Source organism: Caloenas nicobarica, chromosome 1, assembly GCF_036013445.1.
Source record: "Caloenas nicobarica isolate bCalNic1 chromosome 1, bCalNic1.hap1, whole genome shotgun sequence".
Taxonomy (NCBI): Eukaryota; Metazoa; Chordata; class Aves; order Columbiformes; family Columbidae; genus Caloenas; species Caloenas nicobarica.
This window is the reverse complement of record NC_088245.1, coordinates 113,076,809-113,103,238: the sequence shown is the minus strand read 5'-3', so window position 1 is coordinate 113,103,238 and position 26,430 is coordinate 113,076,809. Positions and strand designations below refer to the sequence as shown.

The window sequence follows — 26,430 nt, the reverse complement described above, 5'->3', positions numbered from 1 at the left end:
TGGCAGGCTCTCTTCATACTTGTACCTCCACATATACACATACCTCCATGCTTCTTTCTTAAAATAACCTTAAAATAACACCTGACACTCCTGGCTAGTGCCCTCAGCAGTATTCTCTACTCCATGAGCATTTCTTCCCCCAACCCATAAAGGCTTTTGATCTGTAGCAGTTACCAGACCACGGTATAAGGGCAAACGCCGCTGGGCCTGTAGGCCCCGCCAAGTGAAGTTGTTTGAGACCTTCGGATCAAACTTGTATTACGACTGTGTCCGTTTTTGACATTCCCTTTTGTTTTCCTGCTTTTTTCCTGAATATGGAGGGACTTGATGAAATGTAATTTCTAATCCAGTCCTTGAAACCGAATATATCACTGAAAAGCAGAATGAAGTACTGCATGGAGTTGAGCTGTACACGAGAGCACATTAAAGCACATCTGTGATATTTAAAGAGGGTGCTCTACTATTTAATGTGTCAATGTATGCTAATGTCTCATACAAAAAACATTAGTTGAAATGTGTTTGAAAGATAATGTGCAAGAATAAACTGACAGCTTATATTGATTTATTTATGGTATTTTAATACCAAGTTAACGCATTTCTCAAGTAAGAATTTTATAAATCTGGCAATTTATAGAAAAAAAATAAATCACAGCTTCACAAAAATCTAACTTTCAACAGCTTGTTCCCTCCCTCCCAACACACAGTTTAAAATATATTTCAACTATGTTGGTAGAAAGTTAACAATGGTGTGAAATTCTTAAAAAACATCGCAACAACCACTAAAAATAAAATAACGATTTTTGCTCAGTGAAAAAGTAACAGGAATTGTGTTTCCCGGTAAAATTCAGAAAAGCAGCAAAAAATTTCCCTTCTACTTATTATGTGCTACTTTTCCTCCTGTCACGTACATCACTAGCAAAGGCAACACTTCAACATTAATCATTCCCAGGTTCAGTACTTCAGTGTTTTTGGCAAGAAGTCATGGGCAGAGGTCTGGTGTTTGAGGTGTGTGCTGCCCCTGCCCTGTGTGCTCCAGAGGCTGCTGTCACTCCTGTTCCTTAGGGTGAGGTGGGATCAGCAGCAACCCCAAGTAAAGGTAAGGAGTATAAAGATTTTTCTATGGATTCACGTTAATTTTTCATTCTTTCTTCACCTCTCCAATACAAACTGGAAAACACAGAAATTTTAGCCAGCACACCTCACATTTGAGTATTTATAAGATAGAGGATTCGAATGATGTTGTTATATTTTCTCCTGTGCACAAAAACCCTCTCTGTTGAATTTATACATGCAATCACAGGACAAAAAAAATGTTCCCTTCTCTAACTTCTTAAGTGAAAGTCACATTTTCAAAGGTCATTGCACTCAATAATAAAAATAAAATTAATATGCATTTGATATTAAATATCTTGTACAGACCTGAAGTTCTGTGCAATCCATTGCTTCAGACACACATATTTAACATCTTTTTAAAAACTAAGCCTCTAAACATAGTTTCTATACTGATCTAATGACACTATATGAAAACACATTTTCTTTCACCTAAGCAATAAGGCTGACATTTGTCATGCTGTTGGTGCAAACAGGAAAGTTGAAGATACTATTATCGTGTCACTTCTTTACCCTTGGAGGACAAAAAGCTTCCAAGTGGATGCAACTCAGTAGTCATAAACGTTGCTTGAGAATTTCAGTGGCCCAGTTCAGGTGCCAAGTGCTTACTCTTCCAGGTCAGGGTGTTGGTTGTCCCAGAATACTTTGCGACAACTTGCTGTTAAAACTATGGATATGGAAACTGAAAGGGAGATTTTGGTCCCTGAGATATACTAAATGAGATCAAGAACTAAAGCACTGATATTTAATTTGGAGTGGACTCTACTTAAGGAAAACTAAGTTAGCTTCAACTTTCAGAAGTTTAACAAATATCACTAAAATATTCTTAAGCAGGATGTCAGAATATATGCGGTATTGGTGAAGAAAAGTGCATTGTACAGAGTAGTTTTAAGAGTTATCGGTTGCTGAGGACCTGTCAGCAGTCCCGTATCAAATTTGTCTTTCCAGCTCAGCAGAATAGCACAGGAACATGAAACATGGCCTTAACCAAAACATCTATTTACTCCTATTTCTTTAAAGAAACAGCTACAGGACTTAGTGTCTTACTTGTAATGGGAAAACTGAACACAAATGCCAGAAGGCAAACCAAACTTTTAAACTTTGTAACTGAGCATTTCAACTGTACCCTGTGGACCATACCAGAAATCTCTTCATTGCCAAACCAGTGGCGATGTGTGCTACTGGTACTACATTTTGAAATAGTGTTTAAAAGGTTTGTACCATTGAAGGTGTTTCAGACCAGCAGCAACTACAATAAAACATCTTTGGCAACCATAAACATATGAAAGGTAATTCACAGCAGCTGGAAGAATTGTAAGATGTTTACAAAGTTCTATAGTGCATTTTTAACTTTCTGCAGTGTGTTGTATAAAGTACCAAAGCCCTGAAAAGAGGAGCTAAACATCTGATATGACGTCAGAAGGTGCAGGGTTTTGACATACCAGCTTTCTCACACAAAGCTACGGCTTGTGAAATTTTAGAGGATGATATGAGAAAGTCCACGCAAAGACCTCCAGCGCAGTTGGAGTTGATGGGGTAAGGAGCAGAGTAACAAAGGCTGAGGACTTAAGTTTCAGGGTACCACTGGGAGGTTACACAGAGACTGACAACAGACGGATTCACGAACGGATTGAGTCACACAAATAGTACAATCACATTGGTGGTGGAACCTCTTCAGAGAACAAAACAAAACAAAAAATCAGCTGCATCTGGACAGTCCACTAAGTAATTTCATTTACCAGCACCTTAAATAAGAAAAAAACATGTGTTAGCAATATAGAATTTACTCTAAAACATTAATAACACTCTGTAACACAGCTGAGCTATTATATAAGAGCAATTCAGTATAACCATCTTTTGTTTTCAGTTAATGGGATTATAAATTAGGTGTATCTTGTGACACCAGATAAACCAGCACTTAAGTGTGTGGGATGTGCAGGAGAGAAAAGACCACGCTATTAAGATGGGTAAATTTTTAACAAGTAGAAGAATTGAAGGAAGGTACTCTAAGCTTACTTTTTCTGAATATGAGCTCAGCTTTCACAAATTTGGGAAACATTATTGCAACTAACTTGCAGAACTGCATAGTGATCCCTGTATGTAAATTAGTATGCAATTTGGCAGTATCACAACACAAGAAACTAAAAAGGAAAAACAGAACCTTAAAAAAACCACAAAGCATATTTAAGCAGGAAGAATACAGTGTTACTGTCAGTACTGATGCCTTCTTCTGTGAGAATAAAGTAAAAGAATTTATGTCACATAAGATCCCATATATAGCCAATCCTCATTTATACCTCACTTGAGAGGTGCCAGTTTAAGCATGCAAAGGCATTTCTTTAAATTTCAGTCTAATAAAATATAATATCACTTCCAGCTAACTTCCACTCCCTAAAAAAGTACAGCTGCAGAATATGTTGAAAACTCTCAGATGTCCACTTCCAAAACTACTGTGAAAAACTTAAAAGAATCTTAGCATAATGATTCCAGTCGCTACACACAACTTAATAGTGACATAAAACAAAATACTGGCCCTTTCTCTCCTGGGAGAGAAGAAGAATGAGAATCATAGAATAAGGTACAAGTAATGATCTGATTTTGATGAAATTATGAAATTATATCATGCAATACAGTATTGTACTTCATATGCAGTCATCAGGTTCTGCATGAAAAGGCAGTTAGTCCAGCAGTTCTGTAAATGGGTTTTTGCCATGTTAGTGTTCTCTATTCTGCCACAGCAGATTTTTCCTTTGCATTTCAGTAGCTGTAAAATCATGGCCCTGCCTTACAGAGACATGTTCAACAACAGCACTGTTGACGTGCAAGACTTACTGCTGTTTCAGCACATGAAGGATGAATTCAATCCTCAGTAGATTCAATCCTCAAACCTACAATACTGATGACTGCGTTCCAGTTCCAGTGTTTTATTAAAAGATAAAATATAACAAATTAATTGAGTTCCTGTACTGAATTAGAAGGAAAGTCTGGTCAGCTGGTTCCAGCTTTTAAAAGCAGAGAATACTTACCAGAGGAAATGTCTAAGGGGGAAGCAGCCCTGCTCCAATCAGCAACACAAATTCTATATATCATGTTCTACCCTAACACACAGCTGAGCAAAACTACAACCTGTACATATCATCACTGATGCTATTCCTGTTTAGACATCATCGTTTTTAAAACAAATAAAAGCTGGAAATTTCTTGCAACTTCTCCTGTCCCCAAGCTTACCATGTAAATAATATACCAACACATAGGTATATAAAGTTCCTGTATTGATATATATTGTAACTATATATAGAGAATAATTTGAAAACAAGGGTAAAAATGGGTTCTGAAGGCCAGAGTGATGGGATGAATATGTTTCCCACTTGTGGGTTAGAAAGGCACTGACAAGCTTAGGGAAGGGAGAAAAAGATTTTTTTTTTTAATGAGTTCCAGCAATGCAGGTTTAGATATTTATATGCAGGTTACTGATTAGTTAGTTTTAAAAAGCAATACACCCAGAATTTAAATTGCGTATCTGCACACTTAACATTGTTCTTCATATTATTTTAGGTATCCTCCATGTTGTGAAGAACCTGACCTGGAATTAATATTCAAGTTGCTTAGTTCAGCTTCTTAAAAATTTACCCACTTAATCACAGCTGGTTTTAATCAAGATTGCTCTCATTCACAGATACATTCCAGAGTTAGTAAATTAATGTCAATCCATTTGTTCAGTTTGATTTTTGCCTAGCATTTGTTTAGTTTGAATTTAGTTCTCCTACAAGCTCAGACAGTCTCTTCCATGCAAGAAAAATTACACTTGAAGAGTTAATTCAGGCTGAATGAGTAGAAACAAAATACGAACACATAATCCCAGGAGCATGCTAGAGTCCTCAATTGTCTGTTTAATTAACACCTCCCCCCATCCCACCAAAACCAAACAAAGAAAACTAAACAAGCCCCCTCCAAAAGCTTACTAAGCAGCAACATGGCTATACTGTAAAATATTTTATTTGGAATGAAATTATGAAACACCACAACAAAGAACAAATGACATCACCATATAATCTTTTTCTTACCATAAGAATATCTTAATGAAATGTCTTACTTCTGGCATAAGCAACTAACACCGTCATCCATGTTAAGAACTTCATTTTCAAATAAAACATATATTAATAGGTTGAAGATGCATCTTCATTGCATATGCACACAGTCCCTTTCCCCAGTTCTGCAGATAGGCCTTTCAGGGTCTCTTCTCTTTACACCAAATGAATTCAGTTATCCATCAAGAGTAAAGTACAAGAGAATATTCTACATATTTAGTTGATGAAGATTTCTAATAATACAACAGTTCCAAGGGGACCAGAAAAACTAAAAGGACGCATGAAGCCTTTCAGGGACAGAAGAAAAGTCTTCCTTTTCTTTAAACAAGATCCTTAAAATAATTTTGAACATTATGAGAAGAAATAGAGAATAAAGGATGGAACCTTATTCTAACTGCAATACACACAGTAATGCAGGCAATGCAAAACTCTGCTGGGCTGCTCCAACTTATACCCCTTTGGTAAACTGTTTACAGTCTGTGTAGCCAGATATAGGGAAAGGAGAATTCAGAGTTTCATGTGCATCTAATAACTATGAATTTCATGGCACATGAGGATGAATTGAAGATGGCATTCACCTGGTTCCCCTAGGTACTGTATGTCTAATTCACATCCTGGAATACTCGTGTGCATGAACAACAAAAAGCATCAGTCATTTTTGCTAAAACTAAACAGATGCAATACAAAAAAACCCAACACTTAAACCAGTGTAGATAGCTTTTAAAGTGATCTAGTTCAAACGATAACTAACCTGAGACGTACTTTGCTCCGATTAACATTATCACGCTACTCATAATAAAAAAACCCAAAGGCAGACTACAGAAGATACTAGGGTCAACTGCTGTCATCCAGGGGAGGGTGTTTCCAGTCAAGCAAATCAAAAGAGAGATATATATATATAAATTACAATATATGTGTTACAAATCATATGAACAGCAAAAAGTAACAAATGTAATGACATTTGCAGAAAAACTGAAAAAGATCATGTGTAATCCCCACAATAATTCAAACAGGCTCTCAATATAAGATTTCAAATCCAAATTCCACTGTTAGCCCTATCTAGGTTAAGCCCAGTTCTAGTATTCTTCAATCTTAAATATTCCTAGCAGGCAGAAGACAGAGTTTCAAAGCAAGACCTGAGGAAAGTAACATATCCCTCCCCCCAGTGTTAAACAAGATAATGACTGAGGGTAAGTTTTGATAAACATATCCCTTTTCACATGAGCTGAAGAATAAGACAGAGTTTTACTTTTCTGCAAGGTAGAATTTTCTATCCTTCAAAATGAAATAATGATATCAAGTAAGACATGCATCAAGGACTTGGGATTTTAGGATACATAACAGAGAGTTTAGATGTAAGGCTACTAAATGATAATGGACAACACTGAAGTGAATTTTGTCATTCATTCGACGTAACCCACTTCCCTTCCAAATAGCCTTGACAGAATTTTGTATAACCATGATGTTAAATAAAACACTTAAACATATAGGATGGTAAAAGGAAAATTTTAGCTTTAGCTTTCAAGAATAAAGGAAGAGACTTCATGCAGCTTGAGGACTGCAACTGTGGATTGTGGGGGTAGATTACATTTTGAGCATTCTTTACTTAATACTTTTCATTCTAACAGTTTTTCTAGCACAAGGAAAGTGAAATTAAGATAAAGCCCATAAATGATGTGTTGTAGGATGACTCAGGACTAAAAACCTACCCTGAAATAGTGCTGAAATATAAATTCAAATTACAGACCAGAGAAGACGGCAGATTTTATTTAATTCACATCTGACAGATGAAAAAGCCCTCTACTTCAAAAGAAAGAATTTGTTCTGTCCCTCAAAAGTGTTTGTATATTCTCTGTGTGTGAACAATAGGTTTATGCAATTTTTCACTTTGTAACTTCTTGCTCTTAGCCCTCGTGGGTCAAACAGGTTTTGATGTGGCTATCAATCCCTCCTTCCTATACAGCAAATAATAAAGGCAAACTATAGCAAGAAAAACCACAGGATGAAACTTTTCTCCTTTGCAACATGAGGTTATAATATAAGAAGAAAGTTTATGAAATCCCTTCACTGTCTTAGAATTGTGCTGTTTCTCTTCTTCTAGGTAAGACTTTTTTTCTGTTGTAAACCAATGCTATTCTGCAAAACCTGCACTTAGTTGTGATTTCATGTCCTCTGTTTTCAGAGCCCTATGAGATATTGCTTGTGCCTTCCTTTCAAGAGGAAGACCTGTCTGTCTGTCTGTCTTTCTATCTCTCTATCTCTCTTTCTCTCTTGCTTTCTCTCTCTCTCTCTTCCTATCTTCCTGCTTTGTTTCCATAGTGGTTTTAAGTAACAATTTTAAAATCATCGGAATAGTCCAGAGATGCTATGAACAGAAAAGGTCACCAAACTCAAGATTAAATACCTAGGCTAACTGGTTAATTAATAATAAATGACTTGCATTAGTTTCTGGTTTACCATTTGACGGAGCTTCAGATGTCTCCCAGTCCATAGATCTCATCACAGCTTTCTTCCATCTGGCATAGCGAGATTCACTTTCTGAAATTGAGAAATCAGCAAACAGAAAAGCTTCTCAATGCATACGAATAAAAGTATTTAAAAAGCAGAGACTACAATATTAGCTTTCCACTCTTTTGCACAGTATAGTTTGTCTGCACAGAACAAGTATTATAAAACGCTGTTTTGAATACAAAACCCAAATGAAACCAACTCCAAACCCTACAGTTATGCATAGTAAGGAGAAATAAGCCTTAAAACCAATTTTATGCATGTTTGCCAATAAGAAGATTTACAAGTAGGACAAAATGAAGCCATTGTTATTCACGTAGAAGCCCTTCAGTGCTGAAAATACTGTCTTAAGTAGGGATTATAGCAGTAATTATAATCAAAATGGGAAGACAAAATTCTGTACCAAAAACTAAGAGATCACTGAAAAGACAAAAATGCATTTGTTTTGCATATGGATTAATTATGTCAAGAACATCCTTCCCATCTCTAGAAGCACATAAGAACTGATGAAAAAGGTGAAAGCAATGATTCTTTTGGCTTTAAAAAGCCTATATTAAAAGTCTCCTCAAAACAGTCTGTCCTTTCTACATCTGTGAAAACTCACAAACGCACAGGAGCTTTAGAAGACATCTTTCTCAGTAAAAACCTTCCAAGATTTCTTTGATTTTACTTGCTATAAATCAATAGCTCCTAACTGCAATGCTCAGTACAAAGCTTATTTCAAAAAGAAGAAAAAAAAAAACAACCTGTGGAATTATGTTGTTTTAACCATTTTCCAATCTTACTAGTCAATAAATGGACAAAACAGCAAGTGAAATGCACTTTTCTCTAAACCAAACACTACAAATCTGATCTTCAACATTTGCGAGGATATTCATGTATGTAGCTGGTTTTTATATCACTGTATTAGACCACAACAAATAAAAACCCCCTATCTGTGGACATAAAGTATTGATTTTGCAACTTCTTAGATAACATGAAAGAGTTTTACCCTCTGGGTTGATCTGTGGTTCAAATCGTTCACATGTCACTGCTGTCAAATCTCCAGGATTCAGACTCCAAACTCCAACTCCTTCTGCAGCTCCTGCTGCCATAGCAGCTCCTAGAGCTGTCGTTTCAGGCATTGATGGCTTTACTGAAGTAAATCACAGAGAAGGCCGGGACGATTTTAATGAAAGTCACCTTGATTACACCAGAACTAAAGATTTACATCTCTATCTAGAATAATATATATTTTCTACAACTGCTATATGCTTCCTTTAAGTTTACCAACTGCAAACCTTATTTTATTGCCATTCACATGGTTATGAGGCTAACTTCACCTATGAGTCATTCAAGTCTTTGAAATATCTCAGATCGCTACTTCCTTCAAGACTGAATCATGCAATTGCCCATTTTCATACCATGTACAGGGCTGCTGGCCTCAACCATCAGTTTCCTTAGAGTATTCCTGTTCACAATATACCACTTTTTTGTCTTCTCCCTTCTCAAAAAAGTAATCACTGGCTAAGTTACCAGTCTTGTTCCCATGCTCTGGATATTGCGTTATTGAACGCATTCAGAAAAGGCATCTTAAAAGAGGTTACACACCTGTACTTATCAGCTTGTTTGCCTTCCAAGACACTATAGAGGACCATCCCATGATCATCTATTAACTCTAGAACTGCTTGCTTCTCTGCTTCAGCCAGAGGATCCTTTAAAATCTGATTTTACTGATCCAGTCCTTTCATCTGCTAACTATGCATCTGCACTGCTAGTATGAGCCCTGTGTATTATGTATTATTTAAGGCAAGATATAATACCTCTAGAGTCAAATACTTTCCACTGAAGTGTCTCACATTTATGCATGAGACAATATAATGTTTTTCTAAATGATTTTCTAGAAGCTGCATATTAGGCAAGATTATTACATTTATGCAGCAAATTATCAGTATAGATGAAGATATATAATATCTTTATGTTACTCAGTGACACATCGCATCCTTAAGAATGCTAATGTATGACTTACACTACTCAGCAATTTGGGATCTGCTACGGGTGTTAAAACATGTCTTCAGAAAGATGCACCCTTTTCACTGACGCTGAAATGCTCCAGGTTTCAAGTAAAGTCTTTAAGGAACTTTAGTGTACTGAAATACATCCTTCAAAAGCTAAAAACCCTTTTCTATTATTCTAGGCGGCTTCTGTGAGAGAAGTGTTACATGCTCATTTCTAAAACAGTCACATTGATGTTAGATCAGAATAATGGTATTGGAAACTTTCATGTGCCTCAGAGAAGAACAACCCCATTTGGGTTTGTATTTTATCTTATGCATGTGAAGAAAACTGGTTGCAAGATTCCCACTTTTGTTGTAACCTCTATTCCCTTATTTGTTGCTGCTGTGGGAGGAAACAAAATAGACAATGTGTTCTGTGGGTCTTCTTTTACACTGTAAATGAAATCAAAGTTTTGTGCAGGCAAGGAGAACAGAAAAAAAGGGTATTTGCTGTTTGCTGAAATGCAAGAGCAAAACATGTGCAGTGGAGGTGCAAAGTTCTGATTTTTCTCTGAGTAAGATTCTCAGGGACAACATGTTGCAGGAAGGCATTAATTTAACTGATTTTAAAATTGATAGATGTTTAGAAATTGATATAAAAATTTTGAAGTTCAATATCATCACAGTACTGTCATATTTCAACACAAGAAAGAAGTCAGTGATTCTCTATGAAAGTGAATCTCAAAACTGGATGCAAGACCTAAAAACTTTTTCTGAAAAAAACTCCAACATTCTCAAACAGTAGCAAAAGACCAGCAAAACCAACAATTTGCCCTCATTAGTCATTACAAACCAATGTTGTTTTCAGCTTTAAAAAGAAATTAGGAGTTGTAATTTCATCTTACCTACTGGAATACAGAGAATGTCTGACTGGAGTTGCATGAGGAGCTTATTATTGGTCATTCCTCCGTCTACTTGTAACTGATGTAGTGGTATCCCGCAGTCCTTGTTCATGGCATCTAAAATCTTATGTAAGAGCAATATATATTATGATTTCATTACAGAGAAATCCATTATACACTCTGAGTGTAAAATACTACTAATAATAATTAAATAATAAATTATAATAATAAATAACAATTATTAATAAATTACTAATAATTTAATAATAATAAGTAATTAAATTTATAACAAGAAATTAATAATAAATAATAATTCAGCATTTGCTGAAGAGTAATAAGTAGGTAATTGCCCTCCCCTATATATCAAGAGGGCAAAATAGAAGCAGTGGCAATACTTTTTTGTTTAACATACAGCAAATGCATTCTATTTATTACAGAAATGGTAGCGCAGGAGACATTTCTCCCCTGATGCTCTGTATCTAGCCTATGTATTTGGTCTGAGAGGAAGAATTTTGAAGAAAAGCTGATGACAACTACAACATTTATCAAAGCAACCAAAGGAAGAAATAACACTAAGTGGAGGCCTTTAGCTGATTACAGTTTGTCTAGACACTTTCTCCAATTTGATGCACTAAAGACTTGAAAAATTTAAATGTTTGAACTGGCAATCTGGGAGACACTTCAACAGGAACTGCTGAACATTGAACTGTTTTGAAAGAGCAGCCTCTTGAAATATTTTCAATTAGTTGTTGAAAAATTTACATTACATGAGATAGACTGGAAAAATCAACTTAGTGTAATTTTTTGTAAAATTATGTTTCCTTCTTTTGAGCAGAGTAGAGGGATAAAAATTAACAAAAAGTGTCCAAGTGTTTGCACGGGATAATTAACTAAGAGTAGAGTATTTAATTCACTGATACCTATCAGTATGCATTTTAGGGGTCTGACATATCTTTCTTATGAAAAAAGACTGAGAGTCTTTTCAGCCTGCAGAAGAGAAGGCTGAGAGGGGATCTCACCAATGTTTATAAATATCTCAGGGGTGGGTGTCAAGAGGATGGGACCAGACTACTTTCAGTGGTGGCCAATGATAGGATGAAGGGCAACAGGCACAGACTGAAGCACAGGAGGTTCCATCTAAACATGAGGAGAAACTTCTTTACTTTGAGGGTGCCAGAGCACTGGAACAGGCTGCTCAGGGAGACTGTGGAGTCTCCTTCTCTGGAGACATTCAAAACCCATCTGGACACATTCCTGTGTGTGATCTCGTCTAGGTGAACCTGCTTTAGCAGGTGGGTTGGACTAGATGATCTCCAGAGGTCCCTTCCAACCCCAAACATTCTGTGATTCTGTTTCCTAAACATGTAAGATTTGCCTTAAACCTTAGCTACTGGTAACACCACGGCATTATCCTACAAGCACCTATTAAATGCCGAACAGTGGGTTTTCTAGGGTTTTGTAAAAGCAGCCAATTACATACCTCACTTACATTTTTTAACATTAGAGCAGAATTTTTGTTGATTAAGTTAGGCATTAACTAGCGGAGAATGATTTTCTCTTTGGAATTTTTCTATTTATTTGAACAAAAAAGAGGTGTGCTTTTCTCGGCTTTAAATGATTAAGCAACATAGACCACAAAAAAGACCAAAACTACAATGCATTCTGTGCTGTTCTGTTGTTCACAAAGTACCCAGTTATGCAATCCTTACTGGGAAAATTCAACATGTTTTTTAAAAAAGAACAAAAAATTTATAGGTTTGTAAGGTAGTAAAAACTACACAGAGATGAATTGTCCAGTAGATTCTACCCATTCCCAGGAAGTAAGTCAGCCAGGTTATTTATCAGAAAAATCTTCAAAGGAACTAAAAGAACTACCAAAGGATAAATAATGGTTAAAAATCTGAAGGTAAAAGGCCAGTTCTCATGGTGGCAGCATCTGTCCATAGGCCTGCACTGTTCAACGCATCAGAAATAACCTGGAAAAGAGGATTCATAGCACAGCAGCAAAGTTCACTGGCACTACTAAGCTAGTACTGTTCTCCATCACTTATTTCTTTCACTTGTATCATTTTACATTTGTCTGTGCTGATTCCATCTGTCTTTTTTACCATTCAGAATTTCAGCAGTGCCTCATAATCTCAGCTTTACAGACAGACACTGCTGGAGGCTCTGGCTTTGTTTATCGCTGTGCAAGAGTGTGTTGTATCATACTATGCATTCGGTAGAGACTAAAACAAAGAAAAGAATGCTAGAAACCAGGAAGGGATGAAGGAATAAACCAAATCATGATCATGATGCTGCTAACCCTATTGTACTGAGGTAGGATGAAGAGTAAGGTATTCAAGTATGTAAGTTTCATCTAATGACAGCACTGTACAGCTCCTAGAACTGAAAAATTGCTTATTTTTCCATAATGTCTTCTGCAATCAAAAAATAAGTGTCATCTGTCTGCACAAGAAGGAGCTTTTTGGATAACAAGGAACAGAGATTTAGAAGTATTGGATGGCACAATAAACCAAGAAAAACTCCAATGAAGATGAAATGTGAAGGTTTTCCGGAAGGATACAAAAGATTTTAATTTTAACTGGAATTAAAACAAAAGAACTTTGTTTCTGACAAGACAGAACTAACAATGTATCTTTGAAAAATGTGCATATATTTTACCTGTGTCACTAGGACTTAATCTATTAATTTAAGCATGTCCAGAGACCTGATTAGGCACTCCTATCATTGTGATAAAAGCACATTGGCTGAAGTATGAGGAAGTATTAAATCTTTTCAGTTAATTTCACCCTTAGTCTGAGAGCTTTATTCCTCTCCCTCATACTCCCAGTCACACATCCTATCTCTGTTCTGATATTTGCTACACTCCTCTGTGAGGCAGATGAGGTCGTCAATCCAGCAGAAAAATTGCTCAGCAAAATGAGGGATAATTTTCTGCTGGAAAGTTAATTGACACATGAGAAGGAATGGATGAGAGGAGGGACAAGGAAAGAGAGGATCACACAATGGACTAAACTATCAGTTCAGTTCCCTGTGACTTTACCCAGACTTCTAGTACCAGAAGCTTCCAATCTCCTTCGAGAATTTCTGAGAACTCAGAGGCTGTTTAGCACAGCTTCAAAAGCAGACATCTGGGTGAAATTTCTGGCTGTCTTTTGTAGATGAGTACTTTTTACTCTATTCTATGTTACTACAGAAACAGCGAGCTGCTTTCCTCTTCTCACACAATTTTAGCTGTTATTTTAAAACTCAGTATCTTTAAATAACTGCAGTTTAAAAGCATGCAAGCAAATCAAGGTTTGACTGTTACCCTTTGGTGTCTAGGGATTTCATTTTCTCCTGTATTTGTATGGAACACAGGGAGTGTAAATTGATAATAGATGGTGATACAAAGGTTCTAACACTCAGAACATACTGATATCAACCCCTTTGATCTGACTGGAGGATTCATTTCTTCTGTGAGAATTTAGGTTTGCTGTTGCAGAATGCAGCGAAGGCAATACAAGATGTAACAGGCAGGAGGTGAGTCCAGATTTCCCTTGGTATGTTTGCTCCTGGCTTGCTTTAACTTATTTTTGTTCTCATGTACTGGAAGCAACATAAGTCGTCTCTGTCACAGCAGACAATATAAAATGTAGTCTCCTACACTAACACAACCTTTTAGTTACGGCACAGGCCTTGTCATTTTAATGTTTCTATGTTCTGCCTCTCAAAATATTCACAAAATACATTCACCTTATTTTAAGTGCTGATAAAAAGCAGCATTGCCACCCCAAAATAATGTACCACCCAACCACATCATTGTAGCTAGGCCCACAGAAACAGTTTTTCAACATTAGCACCACCTAAAGAATAGCATCATAGTACAATATAAAGCATACGATTAATCTTCCTGAAGAGTCCCTGTTATCACACTAATTTGCAATGAATTTAGGACCAAATTTGTCCTTACCTCTCGTGTTTGAAAGCAGACTGCTTCCAGTGCAGCAAAGGCAATGTGTTTTTTATTTGTAAACTGAGTAAGGCCACAGATAATACTGTTAGAAACAAACGAACGAAAACCAGTTAGGACATACTTCTTTACCATACATCATTACTTCAGACATAAGCCTTCTAATTCAAAGCTCGCCCAGTTCCATTGTGTGAGGACTGCTTTTTAATATTAAAAAGCTCTTTTCTCTTTAAACTCTCTAATCCCTGTTTTCCTGACAAACATGCTTTCAGTGTCCATCCAATACAATTGCTATAAATTAAAATTGCTTGCCAATCTGCATGCAAATGGGTACATATTCACCCATACACACACAAGCACACACACAGATTCTTTAAGAAAAGGAAATGTATGATCAAGGCTGATTTTTCTTAATAAATTCTCTAGTGCTTTCAGTTCTTAAGGAAAAGTCCAGCAGGGTCAGCGCTGTGCTCTAAATGCTTAACATTGTTTTCAGATCTATTCTGGTCATTAGTTGCTTCTGCACCTTCAAAGATTTTTGGATATGGAAATTATGCTACATCTAACCATGAGTAAGCTGAATTCTGTCAATGTACACCAAACTGCAAAGCTAAATAATCATCCTTTTATTCTATTTAAACATCTGAGGAACAGTATTGTATTACACAGAAATGCTGCAATATTTGGTGTTGGATATATGCAAGTTCAAAGATACTGAAAGGACATTTTTAGTTGTTGCCATTCCAAGGATCAGCTTTTAACAGTGAAAAACTTAAGCTCTGTGATCTGAAAAACATCTAATGCAAAGATTCTTTTCTTCCTTACATACAAAAAGCGTTTAAATTCTAAAGATGCAACCACTCAAAACCTTTGGAGATAGATGTTCTTTTAAGTTATTTTGTATTCAAATTTGTTATGCTTCTGAGACTCTCATGGCATGTTGTGATTCCAGCAACAGTAGGCAAGCACAACAGCAGAAAAGACAAATAGAAGGCTACCGTTTGAACTAGTAGTTCTAACGAGGAACAGCTAGTTAAGTCCTAAAAAAACAAGAAAGGGACTGGAAGGAGAAAAGAGTATTCAATAGACTGGAAAGAAAGCTGGACATAAGGGGAAGGAGAGGGAGAATTGGGAAGGAATTAAGTAGCCTGTATCATTTGAGAAAGTGAATACAGCAGCCATGGGCAACAGTGCTCAAAAAAATAATCAACTCTTAATTCTTCATTTTCTACTATTGCTGCCTGGCAGCTCACAGGTATGCAGACCTCCACTTTCTCTTTAGTGAGATGAAAATCCTTACAGAACCAGAAATGTGTCAAGAAAACAGCTGGCCCCATTAGCAGCAAGAATGATAGAACTATCTTGCACTTGTCCTCTGAAATGCACAACCCAGACCAAATGTCTTCCCTCCCCCCGCCCTCTTTTTTTTTTTGTTTTGGAGGGGAGAGGGAGGGAAGGGTGAACAGCTGAGCTAGCTAATCCTCCATTTTCTCCCTATTGCAGCTGCTATTTTGAACAGATTAAATACAAAACCAAAACACAGTAGTTGCTTGAAAATACCACTGACAGTGATATATTGACACAGGTCAAAGGAACAAAAAGAACAATTTTACATACCTGGAAGGACTAGTGGCAGTATTTGTAAAATCATTAAATCTCTCTGTAAATGCAGTGTTTAGTCAGATTCTTACCCCCTTGCACTGGGTTCCCAGTATGGTGCATACAGTCCTGAAAATGCTGGCACAAAGTAGCAGCCATAAGAAGTCCCTGCTTCTGCAGCCAGTTTTTCTAATGCACACACACAAACAGTCTTCATTTAGCTTTTCATAACTGTACCAACACTTAAATATGATACTTATATGTGTTATTATTTAAGTAGGGAAAATATTCAGAATATGTGAGATAGCCACAAAAATAAGCCACATACAATTAGACAATACAACTAACTCCAGCATTCTGCTCCTTATTAACTAGTTGTCCATTTGCAGCAACATGAATGGCAGATAGGTCAGAGGGAGCTGTGGGAACGTAAACTGAAATCTCAAAACTGAACACCAAAATTGTGTACTCAATATTCTGACCTAGATTCTGTGTGGTTTTCAAAGGGCGTCCTGTGGGTAAAGAATGCAACCTTCAAAGTAGTCCAGGAGGTCACACTTGACTTGCATTTAAGTCAAGGCAAGCAAGTAAAACTGGATCAAGACCAAAGGGAGCTAAGAACTAAATTCCCATTAATTTCAAATGGATTTAGAGTTCTAAATTCTCAGCTTACACATGTAATCACAAGGCCACCTACAAGGAAATCTGAAGTTTCTTAATATCTGAGTAATAATTTTGGATAACTGAACTAACTCCCCAATATTAAAATATTTGTATTTTTTACAAATTACATTAAAACATCTAGAACTGCAAAGGAAGTAATGCTAATGTGCAGCTCCTTCCTATAACAAGAAAGTATTTTTTTCTACTTTTGTAAATTTCTTCTGTTTGCATTGATCAGAGAAGCATAGCAGTAGAGGAAAGAAGTAGGAAAACTTATTCAAAAAGTCTTTAAAAGCATACTTTCATACAGACTCCATTCAAAAAGGGAGTGAGGGGAGAAGGAAGAAGGAAGGATGTGTTGAGGGAATCATGAAGAGATGGTGAAGTCTCATACACATGACTTCTACAACTCTGACAAGATTAAAGTTCTTGAAACTCAAACCTTCTGAAGGTCTAGTCAAACTTGTGAAGCCAACAGGTGCTGTAGTGTTTCAACAGCTGGCTAACTCACGTGACAGTAGTTTATATTCTTCTCTATAATCTGTGAAGCTTTCTTACAGAAAAACAGACTGATGTTTTAAATTTTTTTGGTTTTTGTCAGTTTTACGTAAAATTTGGATTCTAAATTTTTCCACCCTTGAATAAGATATCAAATAATTAAAATATGTAACGAATTGCTTTTTAATCCTAAATCTCATTAGATCAGTCACTGTCAAACTGTTGCACTTGCAAGCATCTGATATTTTTTCCTTCTTCAGAGTCTGATACATTCCTGGTTTCCATAATGTCACACACCAGCTTGTTTCAGTTCAGCTCAAGCAGAAAACATCATCTACCCAAATGCTAAATGATTACTGTATTCTTAGCCAAAACAATTACCATCCTCCACAATTCCTTTAAGAAGCAGCTTTGTAAACCGAGGTCCCTAACTCAATGGATATGAAGCCTTCTACATAAATCATTGCATATGTAGGGCCTCAGGTTCTCACGTTTATGACAGGAATGAATATGTACGTTTAGGATCAAACATGACCTGACTTCTGTAATAGAGACTATAATACTCTTGGCTCCAGAAAATTCAATATTGTACAAAACCAGGAAATATGCTGTAAGTGTAGTATTTTCCTGAATATCTGCTTGCTAGAGAAACTACTAAAAAGTACAGGTTGCAACAGAACAAAGCTGACAAAGGGTTTCAGAGAATATATTGATATGCTGTATGAAATACATATCAATAAACAGTGATTTAATGGATGCAAACCAAATTGTTCAAACACAGCAAAATATATACATCATCCAGCTTCTCTTTACTTCAATATTTTGAGCTTTCATTCAACATTAGAGTTATCGAGACACTGGGAAAGAAAACTTTAAAAAGCTGAACAGCTCCAAATTGTGACTACTCACCAACTTCCTGTGAAGTCTGAACGATACCTAGATTGTCCCTCAGCCAACGAACAACAGCACCAGCTATAGCAACGGATCCCTGAAGGAAACAAAATCACTACAACATTAGGAGACAACAACTGGTAGTTTCGTGTTCCTTTTCATGAGACTGGAGAAGAGGGGTAGCTGTGGCCTCCAATTGCAGGCTGACAGTCACAGCACTCCCAAGAATTCTCACAATCAAACCACATGTTTCTTGGCAGCTGGAGACTGCCATGTAAAAATAGCAGCCTGTTACGCAGGCTCCATGTAGAAAAGGTAGATATTGCATGACTTTGTCCATGGGGGTTAGTTACCATGACATTTCCTAAGCAATCTTCTTGTCTAATTTAGGTCTTCTCCTGAATATACAGTTATATGGTTGGGTAGCCTCAGCCTTCTTTTTCTGACAAATAAAGATTTTTATGCTTTGATTTAAAGATCTAAGACTGATTGTGTCTAGAGACTAAATACAAATACCCAGATAGACAGAAAATTTAGGCACTTGCATTTACCAGCAAAATTTTTCTGTTGCCTCAGCAAACAGCGCTGAGTGGCTCCATCATGCCATAGATGAATGGCATGGTTCCAAAAGGACTTCTCTACAAGACAGTCTCAAGTCTAGTAGACTAAGCTTCAAGTAAAATGGAAGCAGCATTATATTTTCATTTAAAGCCATTGCTAAAAGGACCAGGGGTGTTTTCTAACCAGCTAGCTATTACATTCACAAGATATGGGTTTGATTAAAATAAAAGACTGAATCCACATTTCTTGCCTCTCTGGAAAGTGTCTCAACCAGCAGATTGTAGATATTTCAAGCATGGATACAGGAGAAATAACACTTAATATTTTCTGTTGAAGCCATTTCTTCAGACAATATCATTAAAGACTTGGAGACGAGGAATAAGCGAGTATACATGCATGTGTTTTGGCATGCAGAAATAAAAATCACCTCTCACATACCTGCACAAAATTAAAACCGCAAAGTTTGACAGAACATGACAAAGGCAAGATCAACTGTCCTTAGGGAAGGAAAAGGAAATGAACCTGGCCTAGTAAAGTACTGTAAGCCACAAACTATTCTGCCAGCAAAGAAAATCACATGTTGCCTTTGTCTGTTTCACATGGAAAACATAGGCTCTCTACAAAAGCTCAATGGCAGAAGAGAACTCAGTATGTGTGTTTTGAGAATAACTATTAGATCAAGCCCATTAAGCAACATAGATGGAAGAATAATCATTCTACTGATCCTGATGAAGCTTTGGTGCCAAATAGGTGCTCAGCTGATCTGTGCTTCAGAATCAGAGCTTTAGAACAATGAACCCTGAAGTTATAGTAAAAATCCAATTTTCTACAGAATTTGCACGCCCTCAGAGCTGTGTAGAGAACCAAAGAACTAAATTCTGGAAGTAGGTACCTAAGTCTTAGTAAGTAAAAAGAACTGAATTGTTAGAGGATTCTTGTACCAGAAATTTTATTCAGAGTTTTAAAAGTTAGAAGTAAAATCCATTAGAATGCAATAAAAAACAAAGACATTTAATCATGCCTTTTATCATGAGAGGATGACTAAAACACTAGTACTTTTTTTCCCTATTTTAAAACCAATTTTAGTATAAATTTTTTTCTTTTTCTATTTATTTATAACATTTATTAATAATTTGGAAGACTGTGTAACAGAAAAAATGTGTTAGCCATCATGCCCTGAAAATATAGATGATGCGATGTATAAATATTTTTATTAGATTATGTGATATAGACTGGAGATAGGGATAACCAAAACCACACATAAGCCTTAAACCACACATAAGCCTTGAAGCATGCAAGCTATAACACAAAGCTATTTTGATCTCCATGCAACTGAAGATAACATAAAGATACTAGTAAACAGAAGTAAACAAGAACATTTATCACTGCAAGAAGCAAGAAATTACTGGACTTACCTCTAGTGCATAACAAACAGGTTTGTCTCTGCCCAGTTTGTAAGCTATTGTGGTTAGAAGACCATGCTCAGAAAGCACAGACTAAATTGGGAAAGGGGACAGAAAAAGTAAAGCATGAACAGAGACAGAAAATATTTAAATACAAATATTCAAGTCATAATAAATCAGAGACAAACTCTTCGCTAGCAAAAAAATAAATATGGTAAGTTTAAACAAAGTAAGTTATCAGTTGCTCTTAATAAACACCTAAGATAGAACTCTCAGCTCACTGGTGTTAATTCACATTTCCACAAGCTGCCTCACATCTTTCCAGCCTCCTTATAGCAAGTAATTTGGGCTCTTTATAAGGAGATGTGAATGAGAAGCAAGCCAAAGCTTTGCATTATTTACCCAACTATAACTACAAAGAAAACTATGGGAGGAAATGAAGAGAAGAAATAAAATAGCCAAGACAAAGAGAAAAGCAAGTAGTTCAGTAACACTACACTCAGCACTTCTAGGTGAGGTTAAGAAATACATACAAGTAAAGAGCAAGAAACGTGCTATGAAAAGTTCTTTTTGGAAACTTAAGGAGCTAGGAAATAGAGTCTTACTGAAACACCTTGAACACATTATTACTTTCTACTCTTTCAGATTTCAGTATGCACTTTTCCTTATCTCTAGTGATATAACTGTTGCTAGTAAGTTTAAGAAAGGCTAATATAGAGTTGTACTCAAGAACTTAAATAAAGATTGTAAAAAGAGTGAACAACTAAAAAATGCAACTGACCTTCTGACCTGTATTGCACAGCAAGAAACATCCTGTTCCATACCTGGCATGAAAGCAAAGGAAAGTTAAAATGAGGGTGTTTAAAGGATAACCTGTTAACGCAGTTCATGACTCCCCTGTGGAGAATCGAGACAGCACTTTTTGCACTTGAAGGTTATGTTACCGTTAACTAATGATAAAATAATCCTCAAAAAGTTGATTTAAATGCAGCCTGCAGCTGAAAAATCTAGCCACACACCTCTCTCTCTGGCTATTTTTTGTGTAATACTTGATCAAGGAGCAGATATGGCTGAAAACTAAGTGTGAATTCCTCTTTGGTGGCAGCGTTTACCTACTTAAATTTAAGCCGATTATGAAAGCTACTTTATAAAATAAATATTTCACGATATAAAATTCATGCTTTTAAAAGGCAAAATTTAAGAAACTTTGTTCATGTCACAAAGAAGAGGGTTTTCTTTAAACATATTCAGCTGAAAAATTTCTAAAAACGGCATGTTTCTCATTTGAAGACTACATCACATGTGTATGTATGTACATATATAAGGACACAGTTCAGTAAAAGGAATCCACTCTAAATTATTCTAAGAAATCGCTAGTTTCCTACCCTGAAAATTAATAGCTTAAAATAGTATTGAGAAAGTCTTCAGTTATATTTTGAGAAAAAAAGGGTAAAGCAATAACACAAAGAGGTTAAAAAAATCTCACTTTTACCTTTTGGTTTAGATGGATTTTTTTCAAAAGGTCTCTTGTGTTATAAAAGTATTTCTTATAAAAATACTTTGTGACATTATTACTTAGAACCATGTTTGTTTTGCTAAAATACAAGGCCATTAGCCATTACATCTGTGTATAAATATAAAAGATAGACTGAAGGTTAACTAGCAACAAGTACAGATTAATGTGTAATTAAATCTGTGAAAGTCCAATACTTTGTGTATGTACCTACATGCTCAGTGAAGCACATGGTTGTAAGTGGAACAGTAAATCATTTAAGCAGAGAGCTTTTCCTCAAATGAATGTTTGATTACAGCAGCTGCCTGATTTAGCTGATCAGCTATTTTAAACAAGGGACACTAAGAGGCTGAGAAATAGAAAAAAAAAAAAAAAAAAAAAGATAAAATCCTCCACACTGACCTAGAAACAGAAGCAAAACTAGGCATTGCAACTGAAATGAACCTTTCCCATTTAGCAATGCTGTGAGTTTTTTTGTTATTCAGGTCTATGTAATCTAACTTACACGGCCTGTATTTGTTTAACTTTAGGTCACAATTTAAATGCTACTGCAACTGTTTCAATCTGTGTTTTGGAGAATTTTAAAAAAGTAAAACCTCTTTGTCACAGACATTTCCTCACAGTGACTTTGTTTCAAAATATGCCTCACAAACCATTTAACTTTAATATCTGCACTATTTTATATGAAAGTCAGGGCATTGTTTACTTTGCAGATCAACAGTCAAAAGGTAGAGCTGTAGTTATGCAGTAAATACAAAAGCATTTGGCAGTTTGCTTGAAAGAGAACATAATACTAAATTCAAAACAGAACAGTGACATACTGTTTATCTTACAGCTTTCATAATAACTTACGTATTTTTTGCCTGCCCATCTTGAAAACACATTTGCCCAACAAGAGCAGCAGACTGATCACCCAGGCACTAAAAAGAGAGATTTTTTTTTTTTAGCAAATATCTGCACATGAATCACATACATAGCAAGGAACATAAACAGATGCATTTAACTGTATCTCTAACCTATTAGGAGCACCTGGGCAACTGAAAGTCTCTATAGAGACAACCTGTGCTTTTTACTACTATTCCGTTCATAAGAACTGCAAATGAAATGTGTTGTACCACTTATGGTGAACAATTGAAAGAAATCAAATTTAAAATTCAGTATCTTTATGTATATTGTATTGGAAAAAGCTAAGTGTCTGCCCAACATTTCTGGATTATGCATATACTGAACTCTTTTTATATATTAATATAAAGCAGAGCTTGCTTCCATTTTGTAAGTTTACTCATTTACTTAGAGATCCTACATTTCCAACAGCACTACACATTCATACACATTAAAGCTGTCAGCTGTATTTCCACAGCCAGACCTTAACTTAATAATGAAGAACCCTGTCAATTAATAATTCAACTTCAGAAGTTTACTTCATGTTTGGCATGAAGTAAAAAACAAACAAACAAACAACTCAATTTGCAGGAGGGTTCACTCATCTTAAAGCTTTTTCCAGTGAAGATATGTTCAGGCAGTATCAGGTTCTCATGCCAGAATCTGAGTTGAAGTAGAACTTACCCCAGAAATTGGTACACCTGTCAAAGCTCCAGATTTCTGATTTGCAAAAAGAGAAAGAAAAGTTCCAAATCAGCTTTCCATGACTACAGTTTAAGCAATGAAAAAGAAGCTAAACTTGTAATGCTAAAGGAAAACAAAGAACGGCCAAGTAAGCAACATGGTTCAGTTGACATGTATATTGGACTTCAGCTTAATGCAGCTCATGCCTAAAACACTAAAAAAAATAGAGCAGGAAATTTACAGGTATACTTTATGTCAGCTCAACAGTTCCTAACATAAATTTCGTTGCAATCACAGCATACAGAAAATGAGGTTCAGCATAACCTGTGCAGTCAGCATCAAGCGTACAATGCAAAAGTATAAAATGGTAAAGTGACTAGAAAAAATGTGATTGTGATGACACATTAGGCAAAGACAGATGCTGAATTTTAAGATAGAGCATTTTAAGTCTCATACATAATTTCTTCCATACACTACCATGTAGTTTTTCTTGCAATAGGTATCATAAGAAATTTATATCCTGACAATTTTTACTTCTTTATTTAAGTTGTTTCTTTGTGCAATTGTGAAAATGCATTTTCAGTGAAGTCATGCAAGTGCATTTCCAATCTGAATACTTGTTCTTTAATTCTCATTTTAATTAACTGGACTCAAGGTAACTGAGTTTATAAATGCACTAAAAAACCCTGCATGAATATGGTGTTTCATTACAATAGAATGAACGTTTGTAGAGAGAATGGCACACTTTTCTCATTTATAAAATAAGACGGACAACATTTATTAGCCAGTAGCTGTACTTTTTAATTTCACTATAAAAAGAAACATTCAACAGCCTGCAAATTAAGGCAAACACATGCAACAAGACCACATTTTAGAAACACCTTTGGCATGAACTCTAATTATAATATCTCAAATTTGGAAATACCTGCCAAATTTATTGGTCTAGAAAGTGTGCTTTTACTAATCCTTAAACCAATGGAAATGCACAGCATCTGAACAGAATGGATACGACATGGGTGGTCAGCCTAATTGAAGCCTCTACTCACCAGGCTAGAACAGATTTTCTACAGTCAGCAAAAGGAAGAAAAAAGAAAAAAAAATGGAAGGAAAAGGGAAGAGAAACAAAAGTTCACGTTTAAAGTGACCAGCTATTCTGTTTCCCTTGCCAGGTCTTTTTTTCCATTTATCTCACTCATTCAGCTTACTATAACCCACTGTCATCTGACTTTCACATTAACAGAAGTCAGCAATGACTTCTATTGGCATCTACACTAACAGATTAGCAAAATACTTACATTCCAGGCAAGCTAGAGTTACACTAAAAAAAATCATAACTTGTCTTAATTACAAAATGCCTGTATGTTCTTAGTAAACAATAGGACAAACTAGCACGAAAAAGCATGTAAAATCACAACATCCCGTTTATCCAATTCTGAAACTTTAAGAATAAATTAGATGCCACTGTATCAGAAGAGTTGGTGCTGCATCAAAGTAAACTTGAAACTTCAGCCCCACAATAACAATTAATGATTTATTCCTAAGTAGTATTCACAGCTGCACTGGAAGCAGTGTGATTACAAAGACATCGCAGTATTCCAAAATTTTTTTTTTTTAACTGAGTGCTATGTAAATATACACAGCAAGAGGAGTTTATTTTTCAAAAAGAAGGCAATCTAAGGTGTCACTTGCAATTTTCCAGTTCACGGAAAATGAGTAAACTTGCCTTCAGTTATGTGGAAATAAGACATTATACATCATGTCCGGTCCTCTTAGACCATGAAGACTTCCATAGTGACTTTTATCTCTTCAGTTATACAAGAAGTAAAAATATTGTGCTCTAATAACAGCAATCCCATTGCTTTAATCTACTGATAATACATTGCATTCTGATGGCTAGTTTCTAAATCGATAAGTAATTATAATAAAACTCCTAAATTCTTATCCTTATCAATAACCTCTCCCATCTTGTTTTGTCTAACTGACACTTAAAAGAAAAAACAATAGATACTCAACTTCATATAACACTACATAACAGTAGATAATGACACATTAAACATAAACAATACTGGTCTAGAAAAAGCCATTAGTCTTAATCTATGACAATTCTGTCAAATCCATATCGATAGTTATATTTGTAAAAGATTAACTTCACACACATACACAAGAAAACATACCATCAGGCCATAAATCTCAGAGGAGCTTCGGACTTTAGGAAGTATTTCCACAGGAATATCAAAGAACCTGAATGTAATACAGAACAATTTATATATATCATCAGAGCTAAATCAGAAAGCATTTTGCATTTATTTTCTTACATAAGTTTAAGCAGTGGAGAAAAAATATAAAAGAAGCTTTGATTTCTAGGGTTTAATCCATCACCGTGTTTTTCCACTTGTTACAATAAGTGACACTGAATTACAGAGTAAAACTGCATGTATTTGAATATTTTTTGAAGAGATATCCAAGTCCTTCATGTGGGAAGTCATTCCTCTTCTCAAAACATCTTTATAATATTGTTATTAATAAATATAAATTTAAATAGAGACACTATCATTGTAACTGCCTTAAAAATTTGATTAAGAAATAAAGAAACTATTAAATGTCATTGCTTCATGAACCAGTCTTCCACCTACAGAAAAAAAAAAAAAAAATCAAGGCTCTCATTCTTTTAATTAATATAGATAATTGTAATTTGGACATCTGGAGAATGTTAACGGTAAATACAACAGTAATTGCTGATCTTAGTCTAGATAAGAGATTCTTACTATTAAATTAGTTTCTTTACACATCACTTACAGAATCTATTTAAATAACAGTATTACTGAAAAACTGAGCTTACTGGCAGAGCTCAGGATCCCAGTCCAAGGAATGAATGTTGAACAACATTGTTCTACTGGCATTGGTTACATCTGTACAGTGAACGCCTCCATTCTTTCCACCTGTCAAACACTAAACAAAAAATATCAACAGTTTTCACCAAGAAAAAGGTACAGGTTTACTGTAACAAATTACAAAAAAATATTCTACATTCACAAAGCTTTCAGCTTGGGACTGGGAACTCTGATATTTCTGCAACAACTAAAGAGGCAGATCTGATGTAGCAGAAAAAAGCTATGAGAGAGGTAATAAGGGTACAGCAGTACCTCCTGAATTATTATATTGCAAAGGTGGCTAATATATGTTTCTGAAGTCTGAGA

At 35.7% G+C, this 26,430-nt stretch overlaps 1 protein-coding gene across 5 annotated transcripts in view; it reads right to left on the bottom strand.

Moving 5' to 3' along the window:
* Window positions 1-591: 591 nt before the first annotated feature.
* GK (glycerol kinase) overlaps window positions 592-26,430 on the bottom strand; it is a 38,888-nt gene continuing 13,049 nt past the window's right edge. Inside the window, exons 7-21 of one of the 5 annotated variants that reach the window (XM_065654881.1) lie at window positions 26,073-26,182; window positions 25,408-25,474; window positions 23,234-23,269; window positions 22,520-22,587; window positions 20,936-20,978; window positions 20,167-20,247; window positions 18,209-18,287; window positions 16,231-16,327; window positions 14,540-14,624; window positions 10,588-10,708; window positions 8,698-8,841; window positions 7,656-7,736; window positions 5,950-6,039; window positions 3,943-4,013; window positions 592-2,855 (exon numbers count right to left, since the gene is read on the bottom strand). In XM_065654881.1, the coding sequence (XP_065510953.1) occupies window positions 3,970-4,013; window positions 5,950-6,039; window positions 7,656-7,736; window positions 8,698-8,841; window positions 10,588-10,708; window positions 14,540-14,624; window positions 16,231-16,327; window positions 18,209-18,287; window positions 20,167-20,247; window positions 20,936-20,978; window positions 22,520-22,587; window positions 23,234-23,269; window positions 25,408-25,474; window positions 26,073-26,182 (1,146 nt within the window). In that variant the 3' untranslated portion in view covers window positions 592-2,855; window positions 3,943-3,969. The remainder of the gene's footprint in view (window positions 2,856-3,942; window positions 4,014-5,949; window positions 6,040-7,655; window positions 7,737-8,697; window positions 8,842-10,587; window positions 10,709-14,539; window positions 14,625-16,230; window positions 16,328-18,208; window positions 18,288-20,166; window positions 20,248-20,935; window positions 20,979-22,519; window positions 22,588-23,233; window positions 23,270-25,407; window positions 25,475-26,072; window positions 26,183-26,430) is intronic. The other 4 variants (XM_065654891.1, XM_065654899.1, XM_065654906.1 and 1 more) reach the window with 4 other exon arrangements.